The sequence below is a fragment of the Peromyscus eremicus genome, chromosome 7, assembly GCF_949786415.1.
Source record: "Peromyscus eremicus chromosome 7, PerEre_H2_v1, whole genome shotgun sequence".
In the NCBI taxonomy this organism is placed as follows: Eukaryota; Metazoa; Chordata; class Mammalia; order Rodentia; family Cricetidae; genus Peromyscus; species Peromyscus eremicus.
The window spans coordinates 18,148,633-18,171,745 of NC_081422.1; the positions used below are offsets into that span (position 1 = coordinate 18,148,633).

General features: G+C 45.1%; 1 protein-coding gene and 1 long non-coding RNA gene across 2 annotated transcripts; both read left to right on the forward strand.

The window, feature by feature from the left end:
• The first annotated feature begins 468 nt into the window (after positions 1-468).
• Positions 469-20,303, forward strand: LOC131914809 (zinc finger protein 809-like). The gene is made up of 6 exons (XM_059267505.1): positions 469-579; positions 1,366-1,918; positions 13,079-13,205; positions 13,702-13,794; positions 18,136-18,245; positions 18,901-20,303. Exons 2-6 carry the CDS (start codon positions 1,916-1,918, stop codon positions 19,792-19,794), a joined length of 1,227 nt encoding a protein of 408 aa, XP_059123488.1. The 5' UTR covers positions 469-579; positions 1,366-1,915; the 3' UTR covers positions 19,795-20,303.
• Positions 20,304-20,394: 91 nt separating this feature from the next.
• Positions 20,395-21,879, forward strand: LOC131914121 (uncharacterized). The gene is made up of 2 exons (XR_009380071.1): positions 20,395-21,609; positions 21,803-21,879. It is a non-coding gene; the product is annotated as an uncharacterized LOC131914121 (long non-coding RNA).
• The last annotated feature ends 1,234 nt before the right edge of the window (positions 21,880-23,113 follow it).

Below are 23,113 nucleotides of genomic sequence, written 5' to 3' on the forward strand. Positions count from 1 at the left end.
CCCCAATAGAACTCAGGGCTTCTGTATAGTGGTCCGGCTTCTGCCACGGTTGATATACCATTCTGAGGAGGAGCTAGAAGACCTTGTTGGACCAGTCAGCCTCCGTAGGTCAAAAAGGGAGCCAGGCCGGGCGGTGGTGGCGCATGCCTCTAATCCCAGCACTCGGGAGGCAGAGCCAGGCGGATCTCTGTGAGTTCAAGGCCAGCCTGGACTACCAAGTGAGTTCCAGGAAAGGCGCAAAGCTACACAGAGAAACCCTGTCTCGAAAAATAAAAAAAAAAAAAGGGGGGAGCCGGGCGGTGGTGGCGCACGCCTTTAATCCCAGCACTCGGGAGGCAGAGCCAGGCGGATCTCTGTGAGTTCAAGGCCAGCCTGGTCTCCAAAGCGAGTTCCAGGAAAGGCGCAAAGCTACACAAGAGAAACCCTGTCTCGAAAAACCAAAAAAAAAAAAAAAAAAAAAAGGGGGGGGGGAGCCAGTAACTGCCCTCACGTTAAGCATACTGTTGGGGGCCAGTCTAGCCCGGCTAGGGACAGGAGCTGCTGCTTTGGTCATCCAACAACAACGCTACTCAAGCCTGCGTGAGTCTATAGATGAGGACATAGAAAAGCTAGAGTTCCAGATTACTCACCTCCAAGAGTCCCTGACCCCCCTAGCGGAAGTTGTCTTACAGAACAGAAGAGGGTTGGACTTAATATTCCTAAAAGAAAAAGGATTGTGTGCTGCATTGGGTGAAGAATGTCGCTTCTATATAGGCTACTCGGGAACAGTAAAAGACTCAGTAGCCAAGGTCCGAGAGGGCATAGCCCAGCGATAAAGAGAACGAGATGCCAACCACGGATGGTTTGAAGCTTGGTATTCTAAATCCCCCTGGTTCACTACCTTGATTTCCAGTCTCCTCGGGCCCCTCATTATTTAGTATTACTATTGACATTCGGGCCTTGTATCTTAAACAAGTTGGTACAGTTTATGAGACAGAGGTTGGGGACCGTTCAATTGATGGTACAGCGTGGCTATGTACCTGTCAGCATTGCTAAAACCCCCACCACACATGAAGAAGAGTCTTTTTTTTTTTTTTTTTTTTTTTTTTTTTTTTTTAGTTTCTCGAGGCAGGATTTCTCTATGTATCTGCCGTGGCTGTCCTGGAACTCACTCTGTAGACCAGGATGGCCTCTAACTTATGGAGATCCTCCTGCCTCTGCCTCCCGAGAGCTGGGATTACAAGCGTACGCCACCACCACCCGGCAAGAAGAGTCTTATGAGCTACTTGAGGCCCAAGATTGGGCCTCCTTCGGACCACGAGAAGGGATATGTGGGACCAAAATGCCTTCATCATAAAAATAAGGCCTAAGCTTTCTCCATTTTAGGTGCAGACCTTGAGTTACTGGAACCAGTCAAACCAGATTGCAGGTCAAAGTACAGAGTCACAAGGTATTCATGTGGTGATGACTGCTGGACCACAGAATGTCCCAACCCCGATTCCCAGGGTAACTGTTTAACCACAGTGTCCCAACCCTAGTCTCCACCTGAGGGCATCCCATGAGAAACGGTGACAGGGACCCCCTCCCCCTTAGAAGTAAGATTAAACACGATCTGGGCACAACAATACCATTATTTCTACCAGTGAAGAACTTCCTCAAGTTTAGCCTTAAACCCAAAGATGCAAGAAAATCCTCAGTCTGGGCTAAACTCCGCCCCCCTAGCCCCAGGAAGCCCCGCATTCCGTAATGGATTGGTGCCATTGGCTGTCACTCAGGCCCTATGACAGAGGAGGGGGCGGGCTTATAAAGTTACGCCGAGGTTGAGTTCCACGAGTTCGCCATTTTCTGCCCTGTCATTCCGAGACGTCGGTTGGCTGAGCCTGCGCGGGCACCGGAGACCGAGGGAAGTCGCCGGACGCTCCGAGACCGACCGGCCATGGTGAGCGCGGCGTCCCCGCGGAGCTGGTGCCGGCGGCTGCAGGTCCCCAGGCCCGGCTGCGGGGTCCCCAGGCCCGGCTGCGTCCCCCGCTGTGGGGTGGGGGTGGACAGGTGCTGGCGGCTGCAGGGTCCCCGCTGTGGGGCGGGGGTGGACAGGTGCGGGCGGCTGCAGGGTCCCCAGGCCCGGCTGCAGGGTCCCCGCTGTGGGGCGGGGGTGGACAGGTGCTGGCGGCTGCAGGGTCCCCGCTGTGGGGCGGGGGTGGACAGGTGCCGGCGGTGGCTGCGGGGTCCCCGCTGTGGGGCGGGGGTGGACAGGTGCTGGCGGCTGCAGGGTCCCCGCTGTGGGGCGGGGGTGGACAGGTGCTGGCGGCTGCAGGGTCCCCGCTGTGGGGCGGGGGTGGACAGGTGCCGGCGGCTGCAGGCTCCCCAGGTACCCCCTGTAGGGTGTGGCTGGACAGGCGCTGGGTGCCCCGGGCGTCCCTGATCCCTGCACCGGAGCTCCAGCCTGGTGGTCGTCCCGCTCTCTGCAGCTCCAGCGCTGCCGGGGCCGTGGGGCCGCTGGAAGAAGGCTCGAGAAGGGAATTAATTACCTTGCAGCTGCTTTAGCACGGTACACACTAGCCTTCCTCTCTGGGCTTCAAATACTGCGAGGGGTGAGATGGGGAACTGCATGTACTGCACGGAAAGTCGGAAACTGGGTGCAGGGAGTGGGGTTTAGGGGTTGGGTTGTGCCCGTGTTGGTGTGAGGCCTCTGTAAGACCCCTACTCTATTCTCCAGAGAGGAAAAAGCTGAGGCAAGAATATCTTAATATAGACAGGCCCAGACCCGTTTTAAGTTCCCAGATGGTGGTATCAGCCCCAGAAACTCGAAAATACAGTCAGGATGTTTGACCATCTGGTGGGTCTGTTTGATCACGAAATGTCCCAACTCCGGAGGCAGGGTGTCTCAACCCCGGAGACAGCTCCTAAAAGTCCTGACAAAGCAGCTGAACAGACGAAAAATAAAGATAACATATAGGCCTGGGAAAATACTAATTAGGGGAAGGGGGTGCTGTGGAGGATTGTGGGTTTTGCCTCTAAAAGCTAGCTTCACAGAGAAAGAGGAACTCCTCTCTGCCTGGCTTGTACCGCGCATTCTGGACACCCTCTGTCTTTGGTGGTCTCTCTGGGGGTCGTGGTCTGGGCAGAATCCTGGGAGACTCCCCAAGCAAGACCGCTACAGAGCCGGTATCCGATGCAAACACACAGGGTTGATTGATTACAAGTCCCCCCCCCCCTTTTTTTTTTTTGTGGTTTTTCGAGACAGGACTCCAGTTTGGGCCACGTCCAAAACTCCGTCGTGGGGGTCTTCGGGTAAGGGGTTTTTAAAGGGACAAACCGCAAGCAGGGAGTTACATGCTTTGGCGATTCAGAATTGGGTAAGGGTATGCAACCTTTAAGTTCATTGGCTCAGGTCTAGGGGAATTTCTATCAGTGGCTAGCAGAAACCGCGAGACATTGGGAGCCCAGAGACAAGGCCACCTGCGCTCAGGGGGTGGGAGTGGGGTTGTTTACCAAGTATTCTGGTTAGTTGGTTAGTCTTCTGGTGAGGTCGTCCTGACCCGAACCTTGGGCGGTATGTAGTTGTTTTTGAAACTTTGTAGTTTTTCCTGGAATCAAGTTCAGCCCCCGGTCAAGGTCCTGTCTAAGACGGAGTTCTTTTTAAAATGGAGTTGGTTCTGCTCCTTCAGTTGGGGTTTGTAGTGAAAGACCCCCAGCCTCCCCGCCTAACATAGCTTAGCTCAGCTGTTTTTGAATAAAGCCTGAGAGGTACTGAGGAGTTCAGTTAACGGACATGGAATAAACAGAACGTTTGTGGTTAGCCACCTGGCCCCAGAGCGAGGAACTAAAAGGTCAGAAAAACACCCTGTACCCTAGACAAAAGCTAGGCGTGGCGAGTTCGGGGAGAAACCACGAACTGTCCTGGGTTTGAACCTGGCCTCATTTGAATCATCCAATCAAAACCCTGTAACCAGGCTTCTTGCTTCTGTACCCGAGCTTCGGCTGCCCGACCCTATAAAAACCCTCTGCTCCAGCCCGTGGGCGCGCCAGTCCCTTGAGCTTCTTGAGAGACTGTGTCGCCCCGGGTACCCGTGTTCCCGAATAAAGCCTCTTGCTGTTTGCATCTGATTCGTGGTCTCGGTGTGATCCTTGGGCGAGGGTCTCTCCTGAGGGAAGACTGCCTTCAGGGAGTCTTTCAGTAGGATTGGGAGGTGTTGAGGGAACACAGCCTCTATGGACAGGTAAGAGACTAAAGGGCTTGAGAAAGGGGGGTCTGCGAAGAAGGCCAGCCGGAAGTATGAAATATTTACATAGAAGTCTGAGGTGGGGGGAATATTAAAAAAAATTCCTTGTCCTAAACACTACTTTTATAATATTTGATGGGAAATGAAGAGCCCAGGAGTATGAAAATTTGTATGCCTATAGCTTATATACATATTCCAGGGATATTAGAGCTTGCCGCCACTTTTAAAAGGTTAACATTTAACATGCACCCTTTGCTCTACTTTCCTTCCAGTTCAGGGAGAAGTGGTCGGTTAAGAATTAAGGGGTTGAGCCAGACTGGTGGTGGTGCACTCGGGAGGCAGAGGCAGGCGGACTGGCCTACCAAGTGAGTTCGAGGCCAGCCTGGTCTACAAAGCGAGTTCCAGGAAAGGCGCAAAGCCACATAGAGAAACCCTGTCTCGAAAAACAAAAAAAAAACAAAAAAAAAACAAAAAAAAAAAAAAAGAATTAAGTGGTTGATTATCTGTGTATATCAAGATAGCCACATGCTTTCGGTTGGAATGTCTGGAATGTCAGGTACTTCCCCTTAGATGCTGGCCCATCCCCGGGTGGTGTCAGCTTATGACTTTTTCTGGACCCGGCTATGGCCTGCCAGTAAGTCTGTCACGGCAGCTGTGTCTGGGCCTCTAAGCCTGTCATGGCAGCTGTGTGGTCATGCTGTTTGGAGCCACCCACATTGGGAGACAGGTGTCAGTGGTAATGGTTGATAATTCAGATAATACCATCTGGAGCTTACTGGCATGTAATCAGAGGAAGTAGATCTTACCAGCAAGAGTCAGAGAAACATTTCAAAACAAAAAGGGGCTACAGAACTGTGAAGTCACGGTGGTTAAAAGTGATCATTGCATGGTTTTAGGAGGCAGGTGCCTATAAGGTGGAGTTGTGAGGATGGAAGAAGTCTGAGTCTAGAGTAGAAACCCAGCCACACTTCGTAGGCACTAAAGGGCTGGGTAATAGCCAAGAAATGACACTGGGCTGTTGCTACTCATTGGTGTCTTAAAGTGTCAGTGGAGACATGGAGTGGAGGTTCAGGAGACTCACAGGAACAGGTCATTTGAGCTGGGGTGGGAACAGTCTTAACTCTGGACAGATGAATGGACAGATAGGCCTCTTTAGGAGACTTGAGTACTTGGTAAGGTCTCATTCAGTAAGTGTTGAAGAGTCTTTTATCCTGTGGGAAGGACATTTTATCCTTCAGGATTACACTGAGAGCAGGTAGGACAAATTTTGGAACAGATCACAGTGTCTGAAGAGGCTTTGCAATCAGAAGGTGGAGGACTTTGGCTCCCAGTTGTGAGAGACCCAGTAAAACTGTTGAGTCCCTGTTGGGAGGACCCAGGAAGGAATAGACATTTCTGGGCTTTGTAACCATTCCGAGGCAGTAGCTGCAGATTTCAGGTCAAAAGCCTGTAGAGTCACCTGAGTTGTATATTGAGGACGAAGAAGAGTGTGGGTAGGAAAGTTAGGCAGCCTGTTTTAGAAGCTTAACTGCCTGTTTGACCTGTTAATTGACCCAGACATGTTGGAGGGTCCTTCTGGTGGGCCTTGAAATGTATAATGGCCACCTAAATTGGAAGCCAGATGGTTTCCAGTAATATCAAAATCTCAGGGGCATTTTTAATTGGGATACTACTGTTGTGCCCAGATCGTGACCCTCAGAGAGACCACCAAAGATGAGCATGCCGGAATGCAAAAGCAAGGTTCAATTCTGGATATCCAAAAGCAATACAAGCCTAGGCAGGGACTTTGTCCAATATATCTAACACAGTGGAGGCTGGAGGAAGTGCCCACCTATCTGCAAGCTCAGTTTTTAAAGGGAAAAACCAGAAGGTTACATCATTTAGGGGTGCTAGTATGGGTACAATTCTGATTGGCTCGCTTCTAGGAGCTTTCTAGAAATCATGGCTTAATCTTACTTCTAAAGGGGTGGTTGCCCACCACCATTTCTCATTGGCTGCCCTCAGGTGGGGATATTTTTATGGTCAGTTACCCTGGAAACCAGGTTTGGAACATTGTATAGTCCAGCAGTCATTACCTTGTGACTACCTTGTGACTCTGTACTTTTACACTTCCTGGTTTCTGGAATCTGGACTGACTTGTTTCAGTAACTATTGGCCTATTCCTAGAAGGAGAAATCTTAGGCCTTAGTTTTTGGGTGAAAGCATTTTGGTCTTATTTCTAAGATGGCTCATTTTGGTCTTATTCACACTACGGCAGTAGGAGACCCTCTTTCTCCCCAAGGTGGCTGCATGGTCGCATGGAGACAGGCCAAATGTGAGTTCAGTTCCTGCCCCATGTGGAGAGCCTTAGTGAGGGCTGCTAGTTCAGCTCTTCAGCCTGAAGTACAGTTACCCAGCAGGGGCTCATGTGGGGTTATTATGGCATCCTCTCCTAGTCTGTGTCCTGCCACCACAGAATTGAGTCTTCTCTTGAACCTGCAGTGGGTGCTGGCAGCATAGTGGCTGGAGTCAAAGTTGGGCGAGATTTTCCAGTAAAGCCTGACGTTTATAAGGAAGACTGGTGCTTGTTGAGTCTTATCTGAGACCCAGTGAGTTGAGCTTTAAGGGTCGGAGAAGGTTTTAATTGGCTAAACCTGGCTACTTGGACGACTATCTTTGTAGGGACTGTGTAGTATCAGGTTCCCAGCAGGACAAGGTCAGGATGAGAATCCTGGTAGGGAGCTGTTAGATTTTATTTTATAATACTGCTGTTTGGGTTTAGACTTTCCCCTGGGGTATTTAAGACCTTGTAGCTAGACACAAAAACTTTGTTATGGCCAGACAAGGCTTTTTTTTTTTTTTTTTTTTTTTTGTGAACCAATGAATTTTACTGACAGAAATATGGGTGAGGGGTTACTTACAGAAGCAAAAATGAACCAAAGACAGCTGCATCGCCAAAGCCCACCCCAGCCTGGGTGACAGCTCACAAAAGCTGGGAACCTGGAACACTGTAAAAGTCGGAGGTTGTACTTCCCATGTGACTTAGTCCTTGTGTGTAAACCTCTTTCAGGCAGCTCGATGCTTATCTGCTTCTTCAAGGCAGCTTAGCTCAGACACGGCTTCTTAAGGGTTGCTTTTAGCAACTTGTCTGGAGAACCTTGGTCGGTCTCTCTCTCTCTCTCTCTCTCTCTCTCTCTCTCCTGTCAGTTGTGTGACCTGCTGGGATGGATCAGGGGCTTGCTGAGAAGAGTTCCTTTCTCCCTGGTCCCCTGTGTGTGACCTAGCTGACCTGAGGGCAATAGCTAAAATACTGGCTGTCAGCTCAGCCCCTTTTCTTATTGGCTTCAGCTTCCAATATAGCTGTTAAATACCCACAACAAATTGTGGTTTGAAACCCAGCTGTTCTGTAACACTAAAAACTTGACTCAGGAACCTCAATTATCTGAACAAAACATAGTCCTTGCTCTATTTATTTATTTTTACCAATGCCACTTAAGTTAATTTTTACAAGTCTTACTGTGACATACTTTAACCTTCTGATTTTGTCCTGACCTCTTTTTCATAATCCTTTACTTAAGTACAAAACTATTTTGTTGTACAAAATCCTTGCCAAAATGTGTTTTCTTCTTATTAGGATGGTCTTTCTCTTTCTTTCTTTCTTTCTTTCTTTCTTTCTTTCTTTCTTTCTTTCTCTCTCTCTCTCTCTCTCTCTCTCTCTCTCTCTCTCTCTCTCTCTTTCTTTCTTTCTTTTTTTTTTTTTTAAAGATTTATTTATTATGTACACAGTGTTCTGCTTGAACGCCAGAAGAGGGCACCAGATCTCATTACAGATGGCTGTGAGCCACCATGTGGTTGCTGGGAATTGAACTCAGGACCTCTGGAAGAGCGGCTAGTGCTCTTAACCTCTGAGCCATCTCTCCAGCCCTAGGATGGTGTTTCTGTACCTATAACCTTTTATATTTCTTTCTTACACATGTTCTTTCTTCTTTGCCTTCCCTTTTTTTCCTTGGTTTTGTTTTTTTTTTGAGACGGGGTTTCTCTATGTGGCCTTAGCTATTCTGGAACTCACAGTGTAGACTAGGCTGTCCTCGAACTCAGAGATCCACCTGCCTCTGCCTCCTGAGTACTGGGATTAAAGGTGTGCGCCGCTGCTGCTGCTGCTGCTGCTGCTGCTGCTGCTGCCGCCGCCGCCGCCGCCGCCGCCGCCGCCGCCATCATCACCATTACCCAGCACTGTCCTTTTTAATAAAAATTTCTCTGACGAGAAAAAGTCATAAAAGCCTGCAAAGAGGCCATATTTGATTAGTAAACTTCTAATAGTTAAGTATTTTTTTTATTTTTACAAATGTATTGAGAATTTCATACATGAATATAATGTGTTTTGCTCAAATCCACCCTGCATTTCCTCCCCTCCAGCTCCTCCGTACCTCCACCACCAAGTTCCCGTCCCCACTTAATGCAACTTAAAAAAGTGCCAGGATGTGCAAGGGTGTAGGCTCATCGCTAGAACATGGGCAGTCTATCAGGTCACAGCTGAGGTAAACTGACTCCTTAGCCAGCAGCCATCAATTGCCAGAAGCTCCTCAGTGGGACTTTACGAGCCTCTCTCCCATCCATGATGGAATTTTACCTCGTTTGATCTTGTACAGGTCTTTGCATGCAGTCGTAGCCGCTATGAATGCATGAGTTCAATGTCCGTGTCAAGTTTCATAGCTCCTCTATAGCACCTGACTCTCTCAAGATGATCCCCAAGCCTTGGGCATAGGGAATGTAATATAGATGTGCCATTCATGGCTCAGCTCTCCAGTGTCTTGTTCTCTACACTTTGACCAGCAGGAGGTCTCTATTAATCACTGTCTACTGCAAAACAAAGCTTCTTTGGTTTAGAGAGAATGTTGGGAGCTGCAGTTTAATACCATGTCTATTTAACTAAGTAATGGTAATTAGTGCTTCCCTAGAGCCCTGTGTTTTTATGGCTTGAAAGAGATATTCATGTGCCCAGGTCCCCTTGTTCCTTTTGGAGTTTAGCTTGTATTCCCACAAATCAACTGTTGTATTCCCACAAATCAAATGTAAGTATCTTGGTAGACTCCTGGTAGGAACTGGTAGGCCTGGAGCTAGCTGTCCATGCAGTGAGCAGCAGCAGCAGGCTCATGAAGGAGTATCATGCTTTTTCTAGGCTCCAGGGGTCTGCTGATTCTTGCCTTATTTTAGTTCCTTGGAGCAGCTTAGATAAAAGCTCAACCATCAGCAACAGTGGTTAGCTGCTTCGGGCTGCAGGAAGATATCATAAGAACTCAGCTGGTTATGGCAAAGTCACTACCTGGAGGGATCAAGGATTTCCTCCAGAGGAAGCCAAATTCCAAGGAGTTTTTGGTGTTATTTGGCTTGTTATATATCAGCTATATTCTGTTATGAAAATCATGTGTACCTTCATAGTTTTCCCAATTGACTTTTCCCTAAGAAGGGCTAACAGTGTGGACCGATCACTCTCTGGACATACACATTCCAGGTATTTGAAGAACAGCCTCAGGAAAGGCTTTCTCTGGAATCAGATATCTCCCTTGGCCACTTTCAAGGACTAGCAGTAATAACAGTCCACATGCAAGTCTCCTGATTTAAGATAAATTCCACAAGGAGACACCGCCTATGGCAGGTGGGTGTTAAGTAATAGCTTTACCCAATTTAGCTTGGACCCTCTTTTCTTACAGCCTTACTAACTGTATAGATCTCTAACTCCTTACCTAACTACTTCTAGGAATATTTAGATAACTTTCTGTGCTGACAGCTATGCTCAGCCAGAACCCCAGTTCAAGCCTCCCTATAATTATCATCATCGGCAGCATCCAGTCAGGTCCATCCCCAGATGGAGGAAAGTACCTTATCAGAGATACCTCTGAACTCTCTAAGAACAGACTTAAGCATCCAGGCTACCCGTTTGAGAAGGCCTGGCGGATGTGCCAATTAAGTTTTACTTTCTCCTTTCCCAAACCTTACCTCTAGTTCCAGATCTCCCTTTAACTATCACCAGAGGCATCTAGCTGTACACAGGTTGCCTAGCGACTGAGCACACTTTCCCCCACCCTGCAGAAAAACGGCAGATAGCTTGGACAGATAGGAGCCACAGGAAAAAAGAAGAGAGTTTTATTTTCTCCCATTGACCTAGCAACTTATAGATTCTTAACATTTTCTACTAATCACATTAAAGACTATAGTTGAGCACATAAGATTCCTCTTCTTAGATATTACCCGAATTTAGCCTTTAGTTAATTCATTTCCCCATTGGTCACTTCCCTTTGGGGTTGCAAATGATAATTAATGGTTATTGCCTCTCAATGTGATTCTTATCACCCCTCCCTTTGACCCTGGAAGCCTGGCTTTATATACCAGGACTTCCAGGGCACAGGAGGGAGAAGAGAAAAGAGTATGGAAGAACTAGACGGGTAAGAACTTGAGAGGAACAAACTGAGATGGGGAAGAACTAGATTGAAGGGCTAGAAGAGAGTACTAGAGGAATGAGATGGAAGATGAGAAAGAGCCAGATGGGGAAGTACTAGCTGGATAAGAACAAGCTGAAAAGGACCTAGATGAGGCAGAGTTAAGATGAGAGAATTAAGATAGAACTTAGATAAGTGTAGAGAGAAATCAGGCAAGAAAGGAGCTAGGCACGAGAACAGAACTGAAGCTGGGTATAAAGGATGTTATGCCAGAGGAATTAAAGCAAGTGGACTATAGAGCTTGGTGTGCTGAGATTCTATTTCCTGAAAATAGTCCTCGCCGTTAGTAGTTCTCTCTCCTGAGCCCCTGGGATGTATAATATTAAGGCTGGTCCCTCTAATATTATATAAGAGTTAGCAGAATTCCCTTCTAGAGAAATGAGACCTTTGAGTTCAACCCGTTACTCCCCTGATGATCCCAAGGGATGAGACTAGTGGATTTTTTTCTATTAGTATATAAAGCTGGGGGTTCATTCTGGGCTCTAGATAGGTTAGCGTAGATCCCTACACCTTGAACAATAGGGCTCTATCTATATGTGCCTAATCTTTCTTTCCTTGGGGTGATGTTAGGTGTCTGGAATCATTCTCCAGATCTCTGGCATGTTGCCCATAGTAGGATTTGATATATTGTTTTCTCAGTGTCTGACAACTCACTTTTGCTTTTGAGGGGACTTGATACCTGTATAGATGTTTATTAATCTTGTAACTCATGGGTGGAAGGAAAGTCAGGATCTATACCAGGGATTCGTAAGTGTTTTGTACTTTTGACCCCCCTCACACACACACACACACACCAGGAAATACTTGTATGCTCTTAGGTGTTCATGTGTGTAAAATAGATACGCATATGAAACATTTGCTGTAGTAAGAATTTTATTTATTTTAAAACGATGCTTTGACATACATCCAATATAATATTTCTCAAAGATGAAAGAAACTTTGAGTACTAGTGAGACAAGCTAATTTGTCTGACATAATATGGTGTAAAGATAAATGGCAAGAGATTATGGCAGAAAAATATTAAATGTGTTTTTTATAAAAACCTTGTTTTGAAAGAGCAGCTAACCATGTAGAGTACAAAACCTACAATTTATAACATCCTTGAATCTGAGCCAGAGTGATACAGGCGGCATCTATTGGTGCTGTGTGATGCAGTGGTACATACTGTGTAAAGCGTGCATGTTGTATTTTCTGAACAGAGACGATGGGGAAGGTGTCCTGTAGCCGAGTTGAACCAATTCAGTCCATATTTGATTTTTAGTGTTGTCCAGTTTTTGGACCCCCTTCCTTCAGTTATGTGACCCCACATGGAGCTGCAGCTAACAGGTTGAGAATAGGACTCTGTGCTGGATTGTTGTATGTCAAGTTGACACAAGCTGAAGTCATCTAAGAGGAGGGAGTCTCAGTTAAGAAAATGCTTCCATACGATGGGGCTGTAAGCAAGCGTGGTGGGTGGTGCCGTCCCTGGGCTGGTGGTCCTGGGTTCTATAAGAAAGCAGGCTGAGCGAGCCATGGGGAAGCAAGTCAGTAAAGCCCTGCTCCATGGCTTCTGCATCAGCTCCTGCCTCCAGTTCCTGCCCTCACTGCTTTTCATGATGAACTATTAATACGGAACTGAGTGAAATAAACCCTTTCCTCCCCAAGCTGCCTTTGCTTGTGGTGATTGATCACAGCAAAAGTAACCCTAACTAAGACATACTATATGGTCAGCGCTGAGAACTGAGCTCATACCTTGGCATACACCTGTAACAGTGCTGTGACACCAGCCTCAGCATCTGCATTTTTTTCCTTTGGAGACTGAATGTTATTGTTTATGATTGGGTTCATGTATTCTTTCCTCTTGCTCTTACTAACACCTACCTCTCATACCTGTGTCTTCCTCTATGGATTTTTTTCTTTCTTTCTTTCTTTCTTTCTTTCTTTCTTTCTTTCTTTCTTTCTTTCTTTCTTTCTTTCTTTTTTTTTTGGTTTTTCGAGACAGGGTTTCTCTGTGTAGCTTTGCGCCTTTCCTGGAACTCACTTGGTAGCCCAGGCTGGCCTTGAACTCACAGAGATCCGCCTGCCTCTGCCTCCCGAGTGCTGGGATTAAAGGCCTGCGCCACCACCGCCCGATGGATTTTTTTTCTCTTGGGAATTAGAAGAGGCTAGCGTTGTTTTCTTGAACCAGTATGTTGACACCTGTGTTGATTTTTCTCATTCCGTGATAGAGAATACAAATCAAGCTGCACCTTCTGTAAGAAACTAGTAACACACACACACAGACACACACACACAGACACACACACACACACACACACACACAGAGAGAGAGAGAGAGAGAGAGAGAGAGAGAGAGAGAGAGAGAGAGAGAAGTGAACTAATTTTGTGTTCCTTGAACTGAAGGGAAACGTGTCATTTCAGGGATTGGTATTGTTTGAGGACGTAGCTGTGCACTTCACGCGGCGGGAGTGGCAGGAGCTGGACGCTGCCCAGAGGACCCTCTATAGGGATGTGATGCTGGAGAACTACAGCAATCTGCTGTTCCTGAGTGAGTGGAACTCCTCGTCAGTCTCAGCAAGTACTTCCTCCTTGGTTAACAAGTAGAGAAATCATCACTTACTCTAAAGATTTCTTTTTATTTGTAGCTATGTTTATGTGTCTGTGAGAGTGAGTACCACATGTGTGTGGGTACCTGTGCACACCAGAGGGCATTAGATAGCCCAGAGCTTGAAATGAACAGTTGTGAGCTGCCAAATTTGGATACTGGGAACTGAACTTGGGTCTCCCAAGAGCTGTAATTGCTCTTAGACACAGAACCATCTTTCCAGCCCACTGAACTTTCTCAAGATCATTATTTGGGGTTATCTACCTTGCAGTTTAATGCCACAAAAGGGTGGTCTTCTAGCTATTGAAGAATGAGCATATAGATCCTCTCTGACCAGTAAGTTTCTTACTTATTGAACAATTCCCAAAGTGGAGCTGTGGTTTCTTAGTTGACTGTCATAACACCCTGGCACCATCTGCTTATTATTTCCAATTTACAGAGCCCCACATGGCCAAGCCTAAGCTGATCTTCAATTTGGAACGTGGCTATGGGCCATGGAGCCTGGCCGAAGCTTCAGTGCAGGGCTTCCCGGGTGAGTAAACGTGTACTAGGAGGTCAGCAGGCAGAGCTCATCGGGTATTGGTCATGTTGAGCTGTTGTTGTTGTTTTAATCAAATTTCATCGAAACCCAGTCCTGAAACAGCTGGTCACATGGGTCTAACCTTTTTTTTTCTTTCTTTTATTTGGGTGAGTTTTTTGTTTTTTGTTTTTTGTTTTTTTTAAAGGCAACTTTTTCTTAATCTGGTTTTAAAAGAATATTCATGGCGTCACTCCATCACCCTGATTTCCTTGCTGAAGATTTGCCTAAAAAATCTGAGATCTGCCAAAACAAACCCTGTATAGATCTTCTTAGCCACTTTTCACGGATTAAATGCTTTTCCTAATTTCTTGTTTGTCCTGCTCTCTTACTTGTTTTAATAGAATAGCTTTGTTACTGGACCTTTGTGACTTCACTTTTCAAAAACCTGCTCTTTTTTCATTATAGGTAGGTAGTTGTCTTTGTAATTGTCATGTTACCAATACTGGTCACATGATACCTCTCTTCTAAAAGAGCTTATAGTTGGATAGAGCACAGTGGACTGAAGGTAGATGAGTGATGAATAGCCAGAATGTTTACCAGGAAAGATATATGGGCGTGTTTATGTTAGCAGAGGCACACAGTGAGTTTGCTGTGGATGGATATTTTCATTTAGTTTCCCTTTCACTTTGAGATGTGATTAGTAGTTGGGTATAGATTAATGACTTGATAGTGATCATGGTTAGAATATAGATACATTTGGAAATCAGTAGCCTTGAGACATTTTAATATACTTAATGTACTGTATTATCTCCTGCTTTCATATACTTTTAATATTCATTAGGTTTCATTTTCACTGTTTTTTTGTATGTTCTTTGTGTAGTTACTGGTGTCATATGAGTTGTCTTTATTTTTCATTTCTGTATTGGGTTTACTTTCTCCTCTAAGTGGTGCAGTAGGGCTAAGGCTACAGGTGAAGAGTAATGACAAGTTCCCCTTCCGTAAAATGGGAAGATTGGTGGCTCCCCTCTGTTGTACAAATTACAGTGTGGAAACATCAATTATGGCAGAAGAGACAAACTACGATAAATCTTCCAACACATGTTGGCCCTCTAATAACTGATTCCAAAGATAGGGAAGTGGAAAAGATGCCAGGCACAAAATTCATACGCTACATTTACTAGTGATCACTGACCTGAAAGAGTTTTCAAATAAATAGATGAATGAAGAATAAATTTAAAGCTTTCCCAAGAAATTTAGAATCTTCAGTAAGAATTCAGAGAGATTGGGAAAGAAAATTCAACCCGAGATCTTGAAAGGGAAATGTTCAACCATAACTAGAATATTCACTACAATGTATCGTAGAGTATATAGTGTGACAGAAAAAAATAAAACAAATCAGGGATTGCAGCTAGGGTTGAGAATTATTACAGTCAGATTGAGAGAAAATGTAACACTTAATACCCTCTGGCTATGACATAGAAACCTAACATGGCCCGTGGGGTGGTTCAGTGTGTAAAGGCACTGGAAGGCCTGACCACCTGAGTTTTGTCATTGGGTCCCACCTAGTGGAGGAAGAGAACAGATTCCCTTCAGGTTGTCCTTGGACTTCCACACATGCGCCATGGCATGCATGTACCTACACCAGAGAGAGAGAGAGAGAGAGAGAGAGAGAGAGAGAGAGAGAGAGAGAGAGAGAGAGAGAGAGAGAGGAGAGAGAAAGAACAAAAAGAAATGTAGCCTAGGAATCTGGCACACAGTAGCGATGAAGGGACTAGAGGCCTAGATTCCCAGGCCTCTAGGTGACTAACCAACATATCTAGGTGTGTGAGCAGTTTAGAACCATGACTTGATACAAAAAATTGACATGATCCAAAAAGACCTTTTCAAGGGTCATTAAAATGAAATTGCCAGAAGCACAAAAGAAAGACTCTTGAAACTGGCGAGAGGACCGTGCTGAGTTGCTTTAGAAGACAACCATGTTAGCAGAGCATGTGTCTCAGCACAGACCGCACTGACCGGAAAGCATGGGCTCATGCATTTGAAACCCTGAGACCAACTGTGAAGCAAGATTTCTCTGACCAACGAAGTTATCCTGTAAAACTAGAGAGAACTGATGGCCTTCTACAATGAGCATGAATTCATTTTATATTTCAACAATAAAACAAAGCAAAGGAAACGTGAGTTAGAACCCTGGTATCTGTTAGAGAAATTGGTTATATTCATTACGGAATAAAATATGTACCCTTACCGTGGGTCAGTAAGTGTCTTAGTTGGGGTTTCTGTTGCTATGCTAAAACACCATGACCAAAAGCAACTTAGGGCGGAAAAGATTTATTTCTGCTTATAGTTCCACAGCACAGTCCATCACTCAAGCAGGGACTGGAGCAGAGACCGTGGAGGATACTGCTTACTGGCTTGTTCCCTATGGCTTGCTCAGTCTGCTTGCTTTCTTTCTTTCTTTCTTTCTTTCTTTCTTTCTTTCTTTCTTCCTTCCTTTCTTTTTAGTATAAATAGAAAACATTTATATGACTCAAGTTTATCCAAATAGCTTAAGCTTAACAAACTTAACAAAGACAAAGAGGCCTGGCAACATTCTTAAGCCTGAATGGACCCTGGACAAGGAGAGGCATTCTCCAAGTCACTGGTTCTCAGCTTTCTCAATGCTATTTTGTAACTGCAGTTTTGCCATTGTTGAATCTCAATGCAAACATCTGACATACAGGTGGTCCTAGGCTACCCCTGTAAAAAGGTTTTTCAACTCCCAAAGGATCGAGACTCATGGAGTCAGAAGCTGTTTCAAGCCCTTTGCCAGACTGCTTAGGTCATTGTCTTGCTGTTTCACAAAAAATGAACATCCCAGTTCCTAGTTAGTATTTGGTGCTTATGACTCTGACTCTAATTTTTAGCCTTTTATTTTAAGTCCAAATATTAACAATATAGAGCATTTCATTAACTTAAAATTTTCCGTAGCCTTACAAAATTAAAATATTTTAAAAACTGTCCTTAAAAAGGTTAAGATCTCTCAAATGTCTTTCTGCAATATCAAAAATAAAATACCTTCTTATACTTAAAGAGGGAGAAAACATGGCATCACCATGATCTGTATAAAGCTCTGGAGGGCAAACAATCCCAAAGTTCAATATCTGGGATGCATTTATAATTATTTTGGTTCTTTCACTTAGAGGAATGGATGATTTCTTTAGCCCTACCCTTGGCAGCATATACATAGCCTGCTCCATTTCACTGTGGCTGGTGCTTCTGGTGATCATCACTTGGCACTGGCATTTTCAAAACTGCTAAGGTCCACCATTGCAACTAGACTCTCTTTGGAACGTAGTCCTGCCATACATTTGCAAACCTCACCTGTTCCCTATGATCCTCTCATGTCTTTAAAACATTATCTTATTATATGGGTAAATCTTAAATTACAAAGTTTAGCTGCCAGAGCAAGCATTGAGGTACAGCTTTAATATTTATCAAATACCTTATTTATTAAACATATGTAGCCATCTATTTAAATTCTCTAGAAGCTTGCTGTTGAACACTTGGTAAAGACATAAGTACTTAGGTGTAACTCTCTAAGTTAGCTTTTGTTAACCTGAATAAGTCTTTATAACCTTAGTAAAAGATGGTTGCCAGCCATGTGGCTGTCTATGAGGTCACCAGCCAAGATGGAGGAAAGCCACGTGGTTGCTGTTTAAAGCATGTTTTTCTGAACAATAATTACTTGCACACATGTGCACAGTTGGATCCAAGTTAGATACACATACATACAATTCAAGCTAGCTTCCATTCATACATATAGTTATTTATTTCTGCTACCATAATATAATATCTTCTAGCTTCATTCTTGGCTCATCCTTCATAAATCACAAAGTTCTGGGGGTTTTTTGTTGCTGGTTTTTTGTTTTTTGTTTTTGGTTTTGGTTTTTCGAGATAGGGTTTCTCTGTGTAGTTTTGGTTCCTGTCCTGGATCTCATTCTGTAGACCAGGCTAGCCTCAAACTCAGAGATCCGCCTGGCTCTGCCTCCTGAGTTCTGGGATTAAAGGTGTGCGCCGCCGCTGCCTGGCTCAGTCTGCTTTCTTATGGGACTTAGGACCACCAGCCCAGTGGTGCAAGTGACCACTCCCCTTTCCACGTCTATCAAGAAAATGTCCCCTAGGCTTGCCCATAGGCCAGTTGGTCAGGGCATGTTCTTAATTGAGGTCCCCTCTTTCAGAATGACTCTAGCTGTGTCAAGTTGACATCAAACACACAGCACAGTAGCATATGAAGGCATGACTTTGTCATTTATGTTGGAATTCTAAAAAAATATATCTTATTATTGAACCGTGGCATTTTTAATATTACAGGTGTTCATAAAGTGAGTGCCCTGATTGACACCAGCAAGGAAAATCCTAAGATACTTCTGGGGCAACTTGAAATAACTAACCAAAAGATACCAAATGAAGACTTGATTGAAGTAAGTAGACATGTAACGTAAGATCAAACCATATTTCCACACTTAGAGTGAGCTGCTTTTCAGTAGTGAGCCTGATTAGATGCAGGCCGGAGAACCTGATGATTGTCATCTATTTAAGCAAGCCTACCAGACTCCTCGGCAGCTTAGTCTGCATCACAATGGAGTTCATAGTGTTAGTATTTTCAAAGAGGCAAAGGCAATATTATTGATACACAAAGGCATTTCATCTCAAAGAGACTTCTAGTAAATTCTGTAAATACTTGAAATCCTTTCCTTGTCCACAGTGTGGCTTATGTGGAAACGAAGTACTGAATGTAGTATATGTGGATAATGTTGTTTGGTTTTTTTTTTTGGTTTTCGAGACAGGGTTTCTTTGTGTAGCTTTGCGCCTCTCCTGGAACTCACTTGGTAGCCCAGGCTGGCCTCGGACTCACAGAGATCTGCCTGGCTCTGCCTCCCAAGTGCTGGGATTAAAGGCGTGCGCCACCACCGCCCGGCTGTGGATAATGTTTTTAAGGGGACAAATCAGTCAGCAGTAAAGAGCACACAGAAATATCTAGAGATTATGAGGCAGCATACTTGGAATATTAGGCAGCTCATTCTAGGAAAAAGTGCTGGAGCACTAATGAATCTTAACAAATTCTTTTGTTTCAAGGCAAAACTGAAGACTCCACAGAAAGTCTACAAAGGGACAAGATCATGTCATAGTAGAGCTCCTGACAAAACATTTCACCAGAAGTTAAGGGAAAACAAGAACCAGACATTGTACAGAGAAGAGAACCTCTATGAATGTAAGGAATGTGGGAGAACTTTCTCTAATAACTCAACCCTCATCAAGCATCGCAGAAGAACTCATAATGTACAGAACCGCTTTGAATGTACTGAATGTGGTAAAATGTACCATTGGAAGTCAGACCTCACTGCTCATCAGAAAACGCATAGTCAAGAGAGGATCTATGAATGTAAAGGATGTGAGAAAGCTTTCTTCCGTAGGTCTCATCTCAATGCACATGAAAGAACTCATACAGGTGAGAAGCCTTATAAATGTACAGAATGCAAGAAAGCTTTCAATTACAAGTCAGACCTTACTCGACATAAAAAAACTCATTTGGGTCAAAAGCCTTATAAATGTGAAGAGTGCATGAAAGGTTTTTCCCGGAAGTCAAAGCTCGCTATACATCAGAGAACTCACACTGGTGAGAAGCCTTATGAATGTACAGAATGCAGGAAAACTTTCTCCCATAAGTCACAACTTACTGCACATAGGATAACTCATTCATCTGAGAATTTTTATGAATGTAAAGAGTGTAATAAATCTTTCCACTGGAAGTGTCAACTCACAGCACATCAGAAAAGGCACACAGGAAAAAGCTTCATGAATACAGAACACAGGAAAACCTGCCACAAGTCAGAAGTCACCGGACATCAGAGAACTCAGATCGCTGAAAAGCCCTATGGATATGAGGAATTCGGGGAAGAAGGATTTCAAGTACTTACAGAAGAATTCTACACTAAGTCAGACCTTACTGTACATCAGGGAAATTCATAATTGAGAAGCTTTCCAGAATATAGGAAGGTTTTCCAGTGCAAATCTGACCTCACTCATCATCAGAGATCCACAGAAATGAGAAGCCACTGTGAAGAATGCTGCTCAAGGTTAGCCCTAGCAACACAGAGCATGTGAAGAGAAGCAGGGACACTGTCTGGACAGAACCTGCATGACTTATCTGCCAGCAGACTCCACCAAAGACAGTGTTAGAGCTCGGTGGTTAAGAGCTCTTGCTTTCTTTTATTCTTTGGTTTCTCTGTGTAGCCTGGCTGTCCTGGAACTTGCTCTTTAGATCAGGCTGGCCCCTAACTCACAGAGATCCACCTGCCTCCATGCTGGGACTAAAGGTGTGCTATCAGTAGCTTGGGGTGGGGGGTCATTCCCCAGCTACCACCAGGTTATGCAAGAAAATACACAAATGCAATGAAAGCTTAGGAAAAATTCTCTCTCTGAAAATATCTCTGTCTCCACACAGTTATATCTCTTTACACACAGCTATGTTTTCTACACACACATAGCTCTTTCTTCTCTCTGAAAATCTCTCTTGCTCTCTCTCCTGCCTACCTATTCATGTTCTCTCCTCAGCTCTTTCTGCACACGCACACGCACACGCACTCACTCACTGCCCAGCTCTTTCCACAGTTCCTTCACATAGCTCTTCCTTCATGGCAGCAGCTCTTTCATCCAGCTCTACACGGCCATCTCTCTCCATACCACAGCTGCTGCCCCACAACCAAACTCTGGACAATTATAAGTTACATTTCAGGGCCATACCCATTCTCAAAACAAGGTAAGTCATGTAGTTTCTCTTGGGCTAGTAATGTCACATTGGCCCATGCACGTAGCTCGAAGTTGGTGAGGGATCCCCGACAGTAAACAGTTGGCTGAACCTTGAGCAGTCAGGGTACGTGCAGAAAGAGAGCTGCTGCAGGGAGCTCTATCTCAATGTAAACAGCCTGGCCTTGATTGAGCAGTAAACAACACCTGGGAGTTAGTGTCGGTGTATATTCTGTAGGGACAGCTTTGTCTGTTTTGAATTTGTTCTGAAGCCTAAAATTAGCTGTCTTTGAGACTGAGAATGCTGTTACTTTCCTGTGTCAGTAAAGAAGAACATTCTGGTGTTATTTCTATACATCAGAATTATACAGCTTAAACAGAAATCCACAGCTAAATGTGTGCCCCAAGATGTAATATTTTCTTGAGACACGCAGTGGGAAAACACCCATAGCTGTTTTTAGAAAAGAAATATAGCACATGAGAGAATAACAGACAGGAGCAGCAGGTCAGTAGCAGTAACTCCACGGCTTTGGCAAGTGGGGCTCCCCACCAGGGACTTACATGTCTGGTGGGTAGACTTGTCAAACACTAGTTGTCACCTGCTGTATACTCCCGTAGCCTTAGGCAGTGTGCACCACCACTGCCTGGATGGAGTTCTCTTTGACAAGTCAGTATCCCTGCAAACACCTGTTCCCCCAGTTCCGACAGCGGTGGAGACAGGGGGATCACTTGAACTTGCTGACTTCTAGCCTAGCTGAGAATGAGCCCCAGGTCCAGGAAGAGGCCTTTTATGAGAGGAACAGGTAGAGAGTGTTGGAAGTGGACCCTCAACACCCACTTCTGGCTTCTGGGTGCGAGTTTAGGTGCGCATCTAAACACGTGTAAACAAAAAACGAAAGCAAAGGAGGACGGTGAAATGGCATTGTGTAAAGGTGTTTATTCACCAGTCCGATGACTCAGCTTTGATCCCTCAAACCTGCACTGTTGGACAGACAGCTGCAAGTTGTCCCACAGGATACACAAATGAGTTAAAAACAGGTGGTGTGAGCCGGGCGGTGGTGGCGCACACCTTTAATCCCAGCACTCGGGAGGCAGAGCCAGGCGGATCTCTGTGAGTTCGAGGCCAGCCTGGGCTACCAAGTGAGTTCCAGGAAAGGCGCAAAGCTACACAGAGAAACCCTGTCTCGAAAAACGAAAAAAACAAAACAAAACAAAACAAAACAAAAAACAGGTGGTGTGGGTGCTGAAACAGAGTAGAGGCAGGGGAGCAGCTTGCTGCAGTTCCCTGCTTAGTCATCCGAGAGTCATGCTAAAAACAACCCTATACATCTAGTAATTAAGAAACATCAGCATTTCAGATAACCCATCGGGAATGGCTCAGTGGTGTGCCTACTAAGCCTGTGCATTACTGATCTTTTATATTCAGTTTTTCCAGGTTGTCTGCACTGTCAACGTTTATGCTCTTGAATCTGTTGTTTAAAAGCCACTGTGTGAAAAATTGCAACAAATTGATGCTTTATTGCACTCTCTGTAAAATCAATCTCCAGGTATTTCTTCTTGCCTTTTTTTTTCATCTGTATGTAGACAAGGTTATCTTCAGCTCCCAGGTGCCTTACGAGCTTGGCTGTGCAACAAGACCCTTTCACTTTGAGTCTCAATTTGGGTTTGTCAGCCAGTTCTGCACAGTTATTTGGGGATTTATCTTGACTTTTATACCTCACTTCTCTTGATCATTTCATCCCTATTCACACTTATTCTAAGAGCTTTATGTCCTGACAGTCTTACGGCAAATGTGAGTGGTGATGAGCTGTCTGCTCAGATGTCTGAACATCACACTGCCTGAGGACGTGTATAGAATAGTGAACTTTCTATCTGTGCGGCATAGCTACCAAAGTACTAAGTACCCTTTACTGGCTGGAAACGATGGTGACCCGGGGGGCAGTTTTGGAACCGCCCTCCATTCCTCCCCCCTGCAGACAGCTCCACAGGCCCTGACGGAGCTGCCAGGTACTCCTCATGGGACACAAATCTCCAGTGCAGGGACACATACAGTTCTATAGTTAAACCATGGTTAGCTTTATCGTAGGGAACACCTGGAAGTGAAAATAGGTTAATTTTCTCAGGGCAGTTGGTGATTAGACAAACGTTTTAATAGAGCATATTGACTAAAGGCAGACTTCTTTCCACAACTCAGTATTCACCTGCATAAGGTGAAAAATCAGGAAAAGAAAGAATATGCAATCCTACTCGTTTTAGACTCCAGAAGGTTGTCTTCTTCAACATGTGCATATGTACACACTGAGAGGGCCGGGGAGCCAGACCAGAGCTGTGACAGGTTTCTAACAGCCCGGCCAGGGACCAGGCCTTAGTTTCAGTTTACTGGACCTGGCTGGAGCTGAGCAAGCAGCTCTCGGGAAAACCACAATTTAGGGGCAACCAACCAACAGGTGCCCGCCCCCCAGCCTCCTGCCAGCTCAGCAAACCCCCAAACCCCTTCTGGCTCAGCAGATGTCCCCCAGACTTCTGCTAGCTAAAGGTAGCT

Excerpts from the sequence above, each read along its gene's own strand:
- LOC131914809 (XM_059267505.1), top strand. Across the intron at positions 13,795-18,135 it reads TTCAGTGCAGGGCTTCCCGG|GTGTTCATAAAGTGAGTGCC; the intron begins GTGAGTAAACGT and ends TTAATATTACAG. Across the intron at positions 18,246-18,900 it reads CAAATGAAGACTTGATTGAA|GCAAAACTGAAGACTCCACA; the intron begins GTAAGTAGACAT and ends TTTTGTTTCAAG.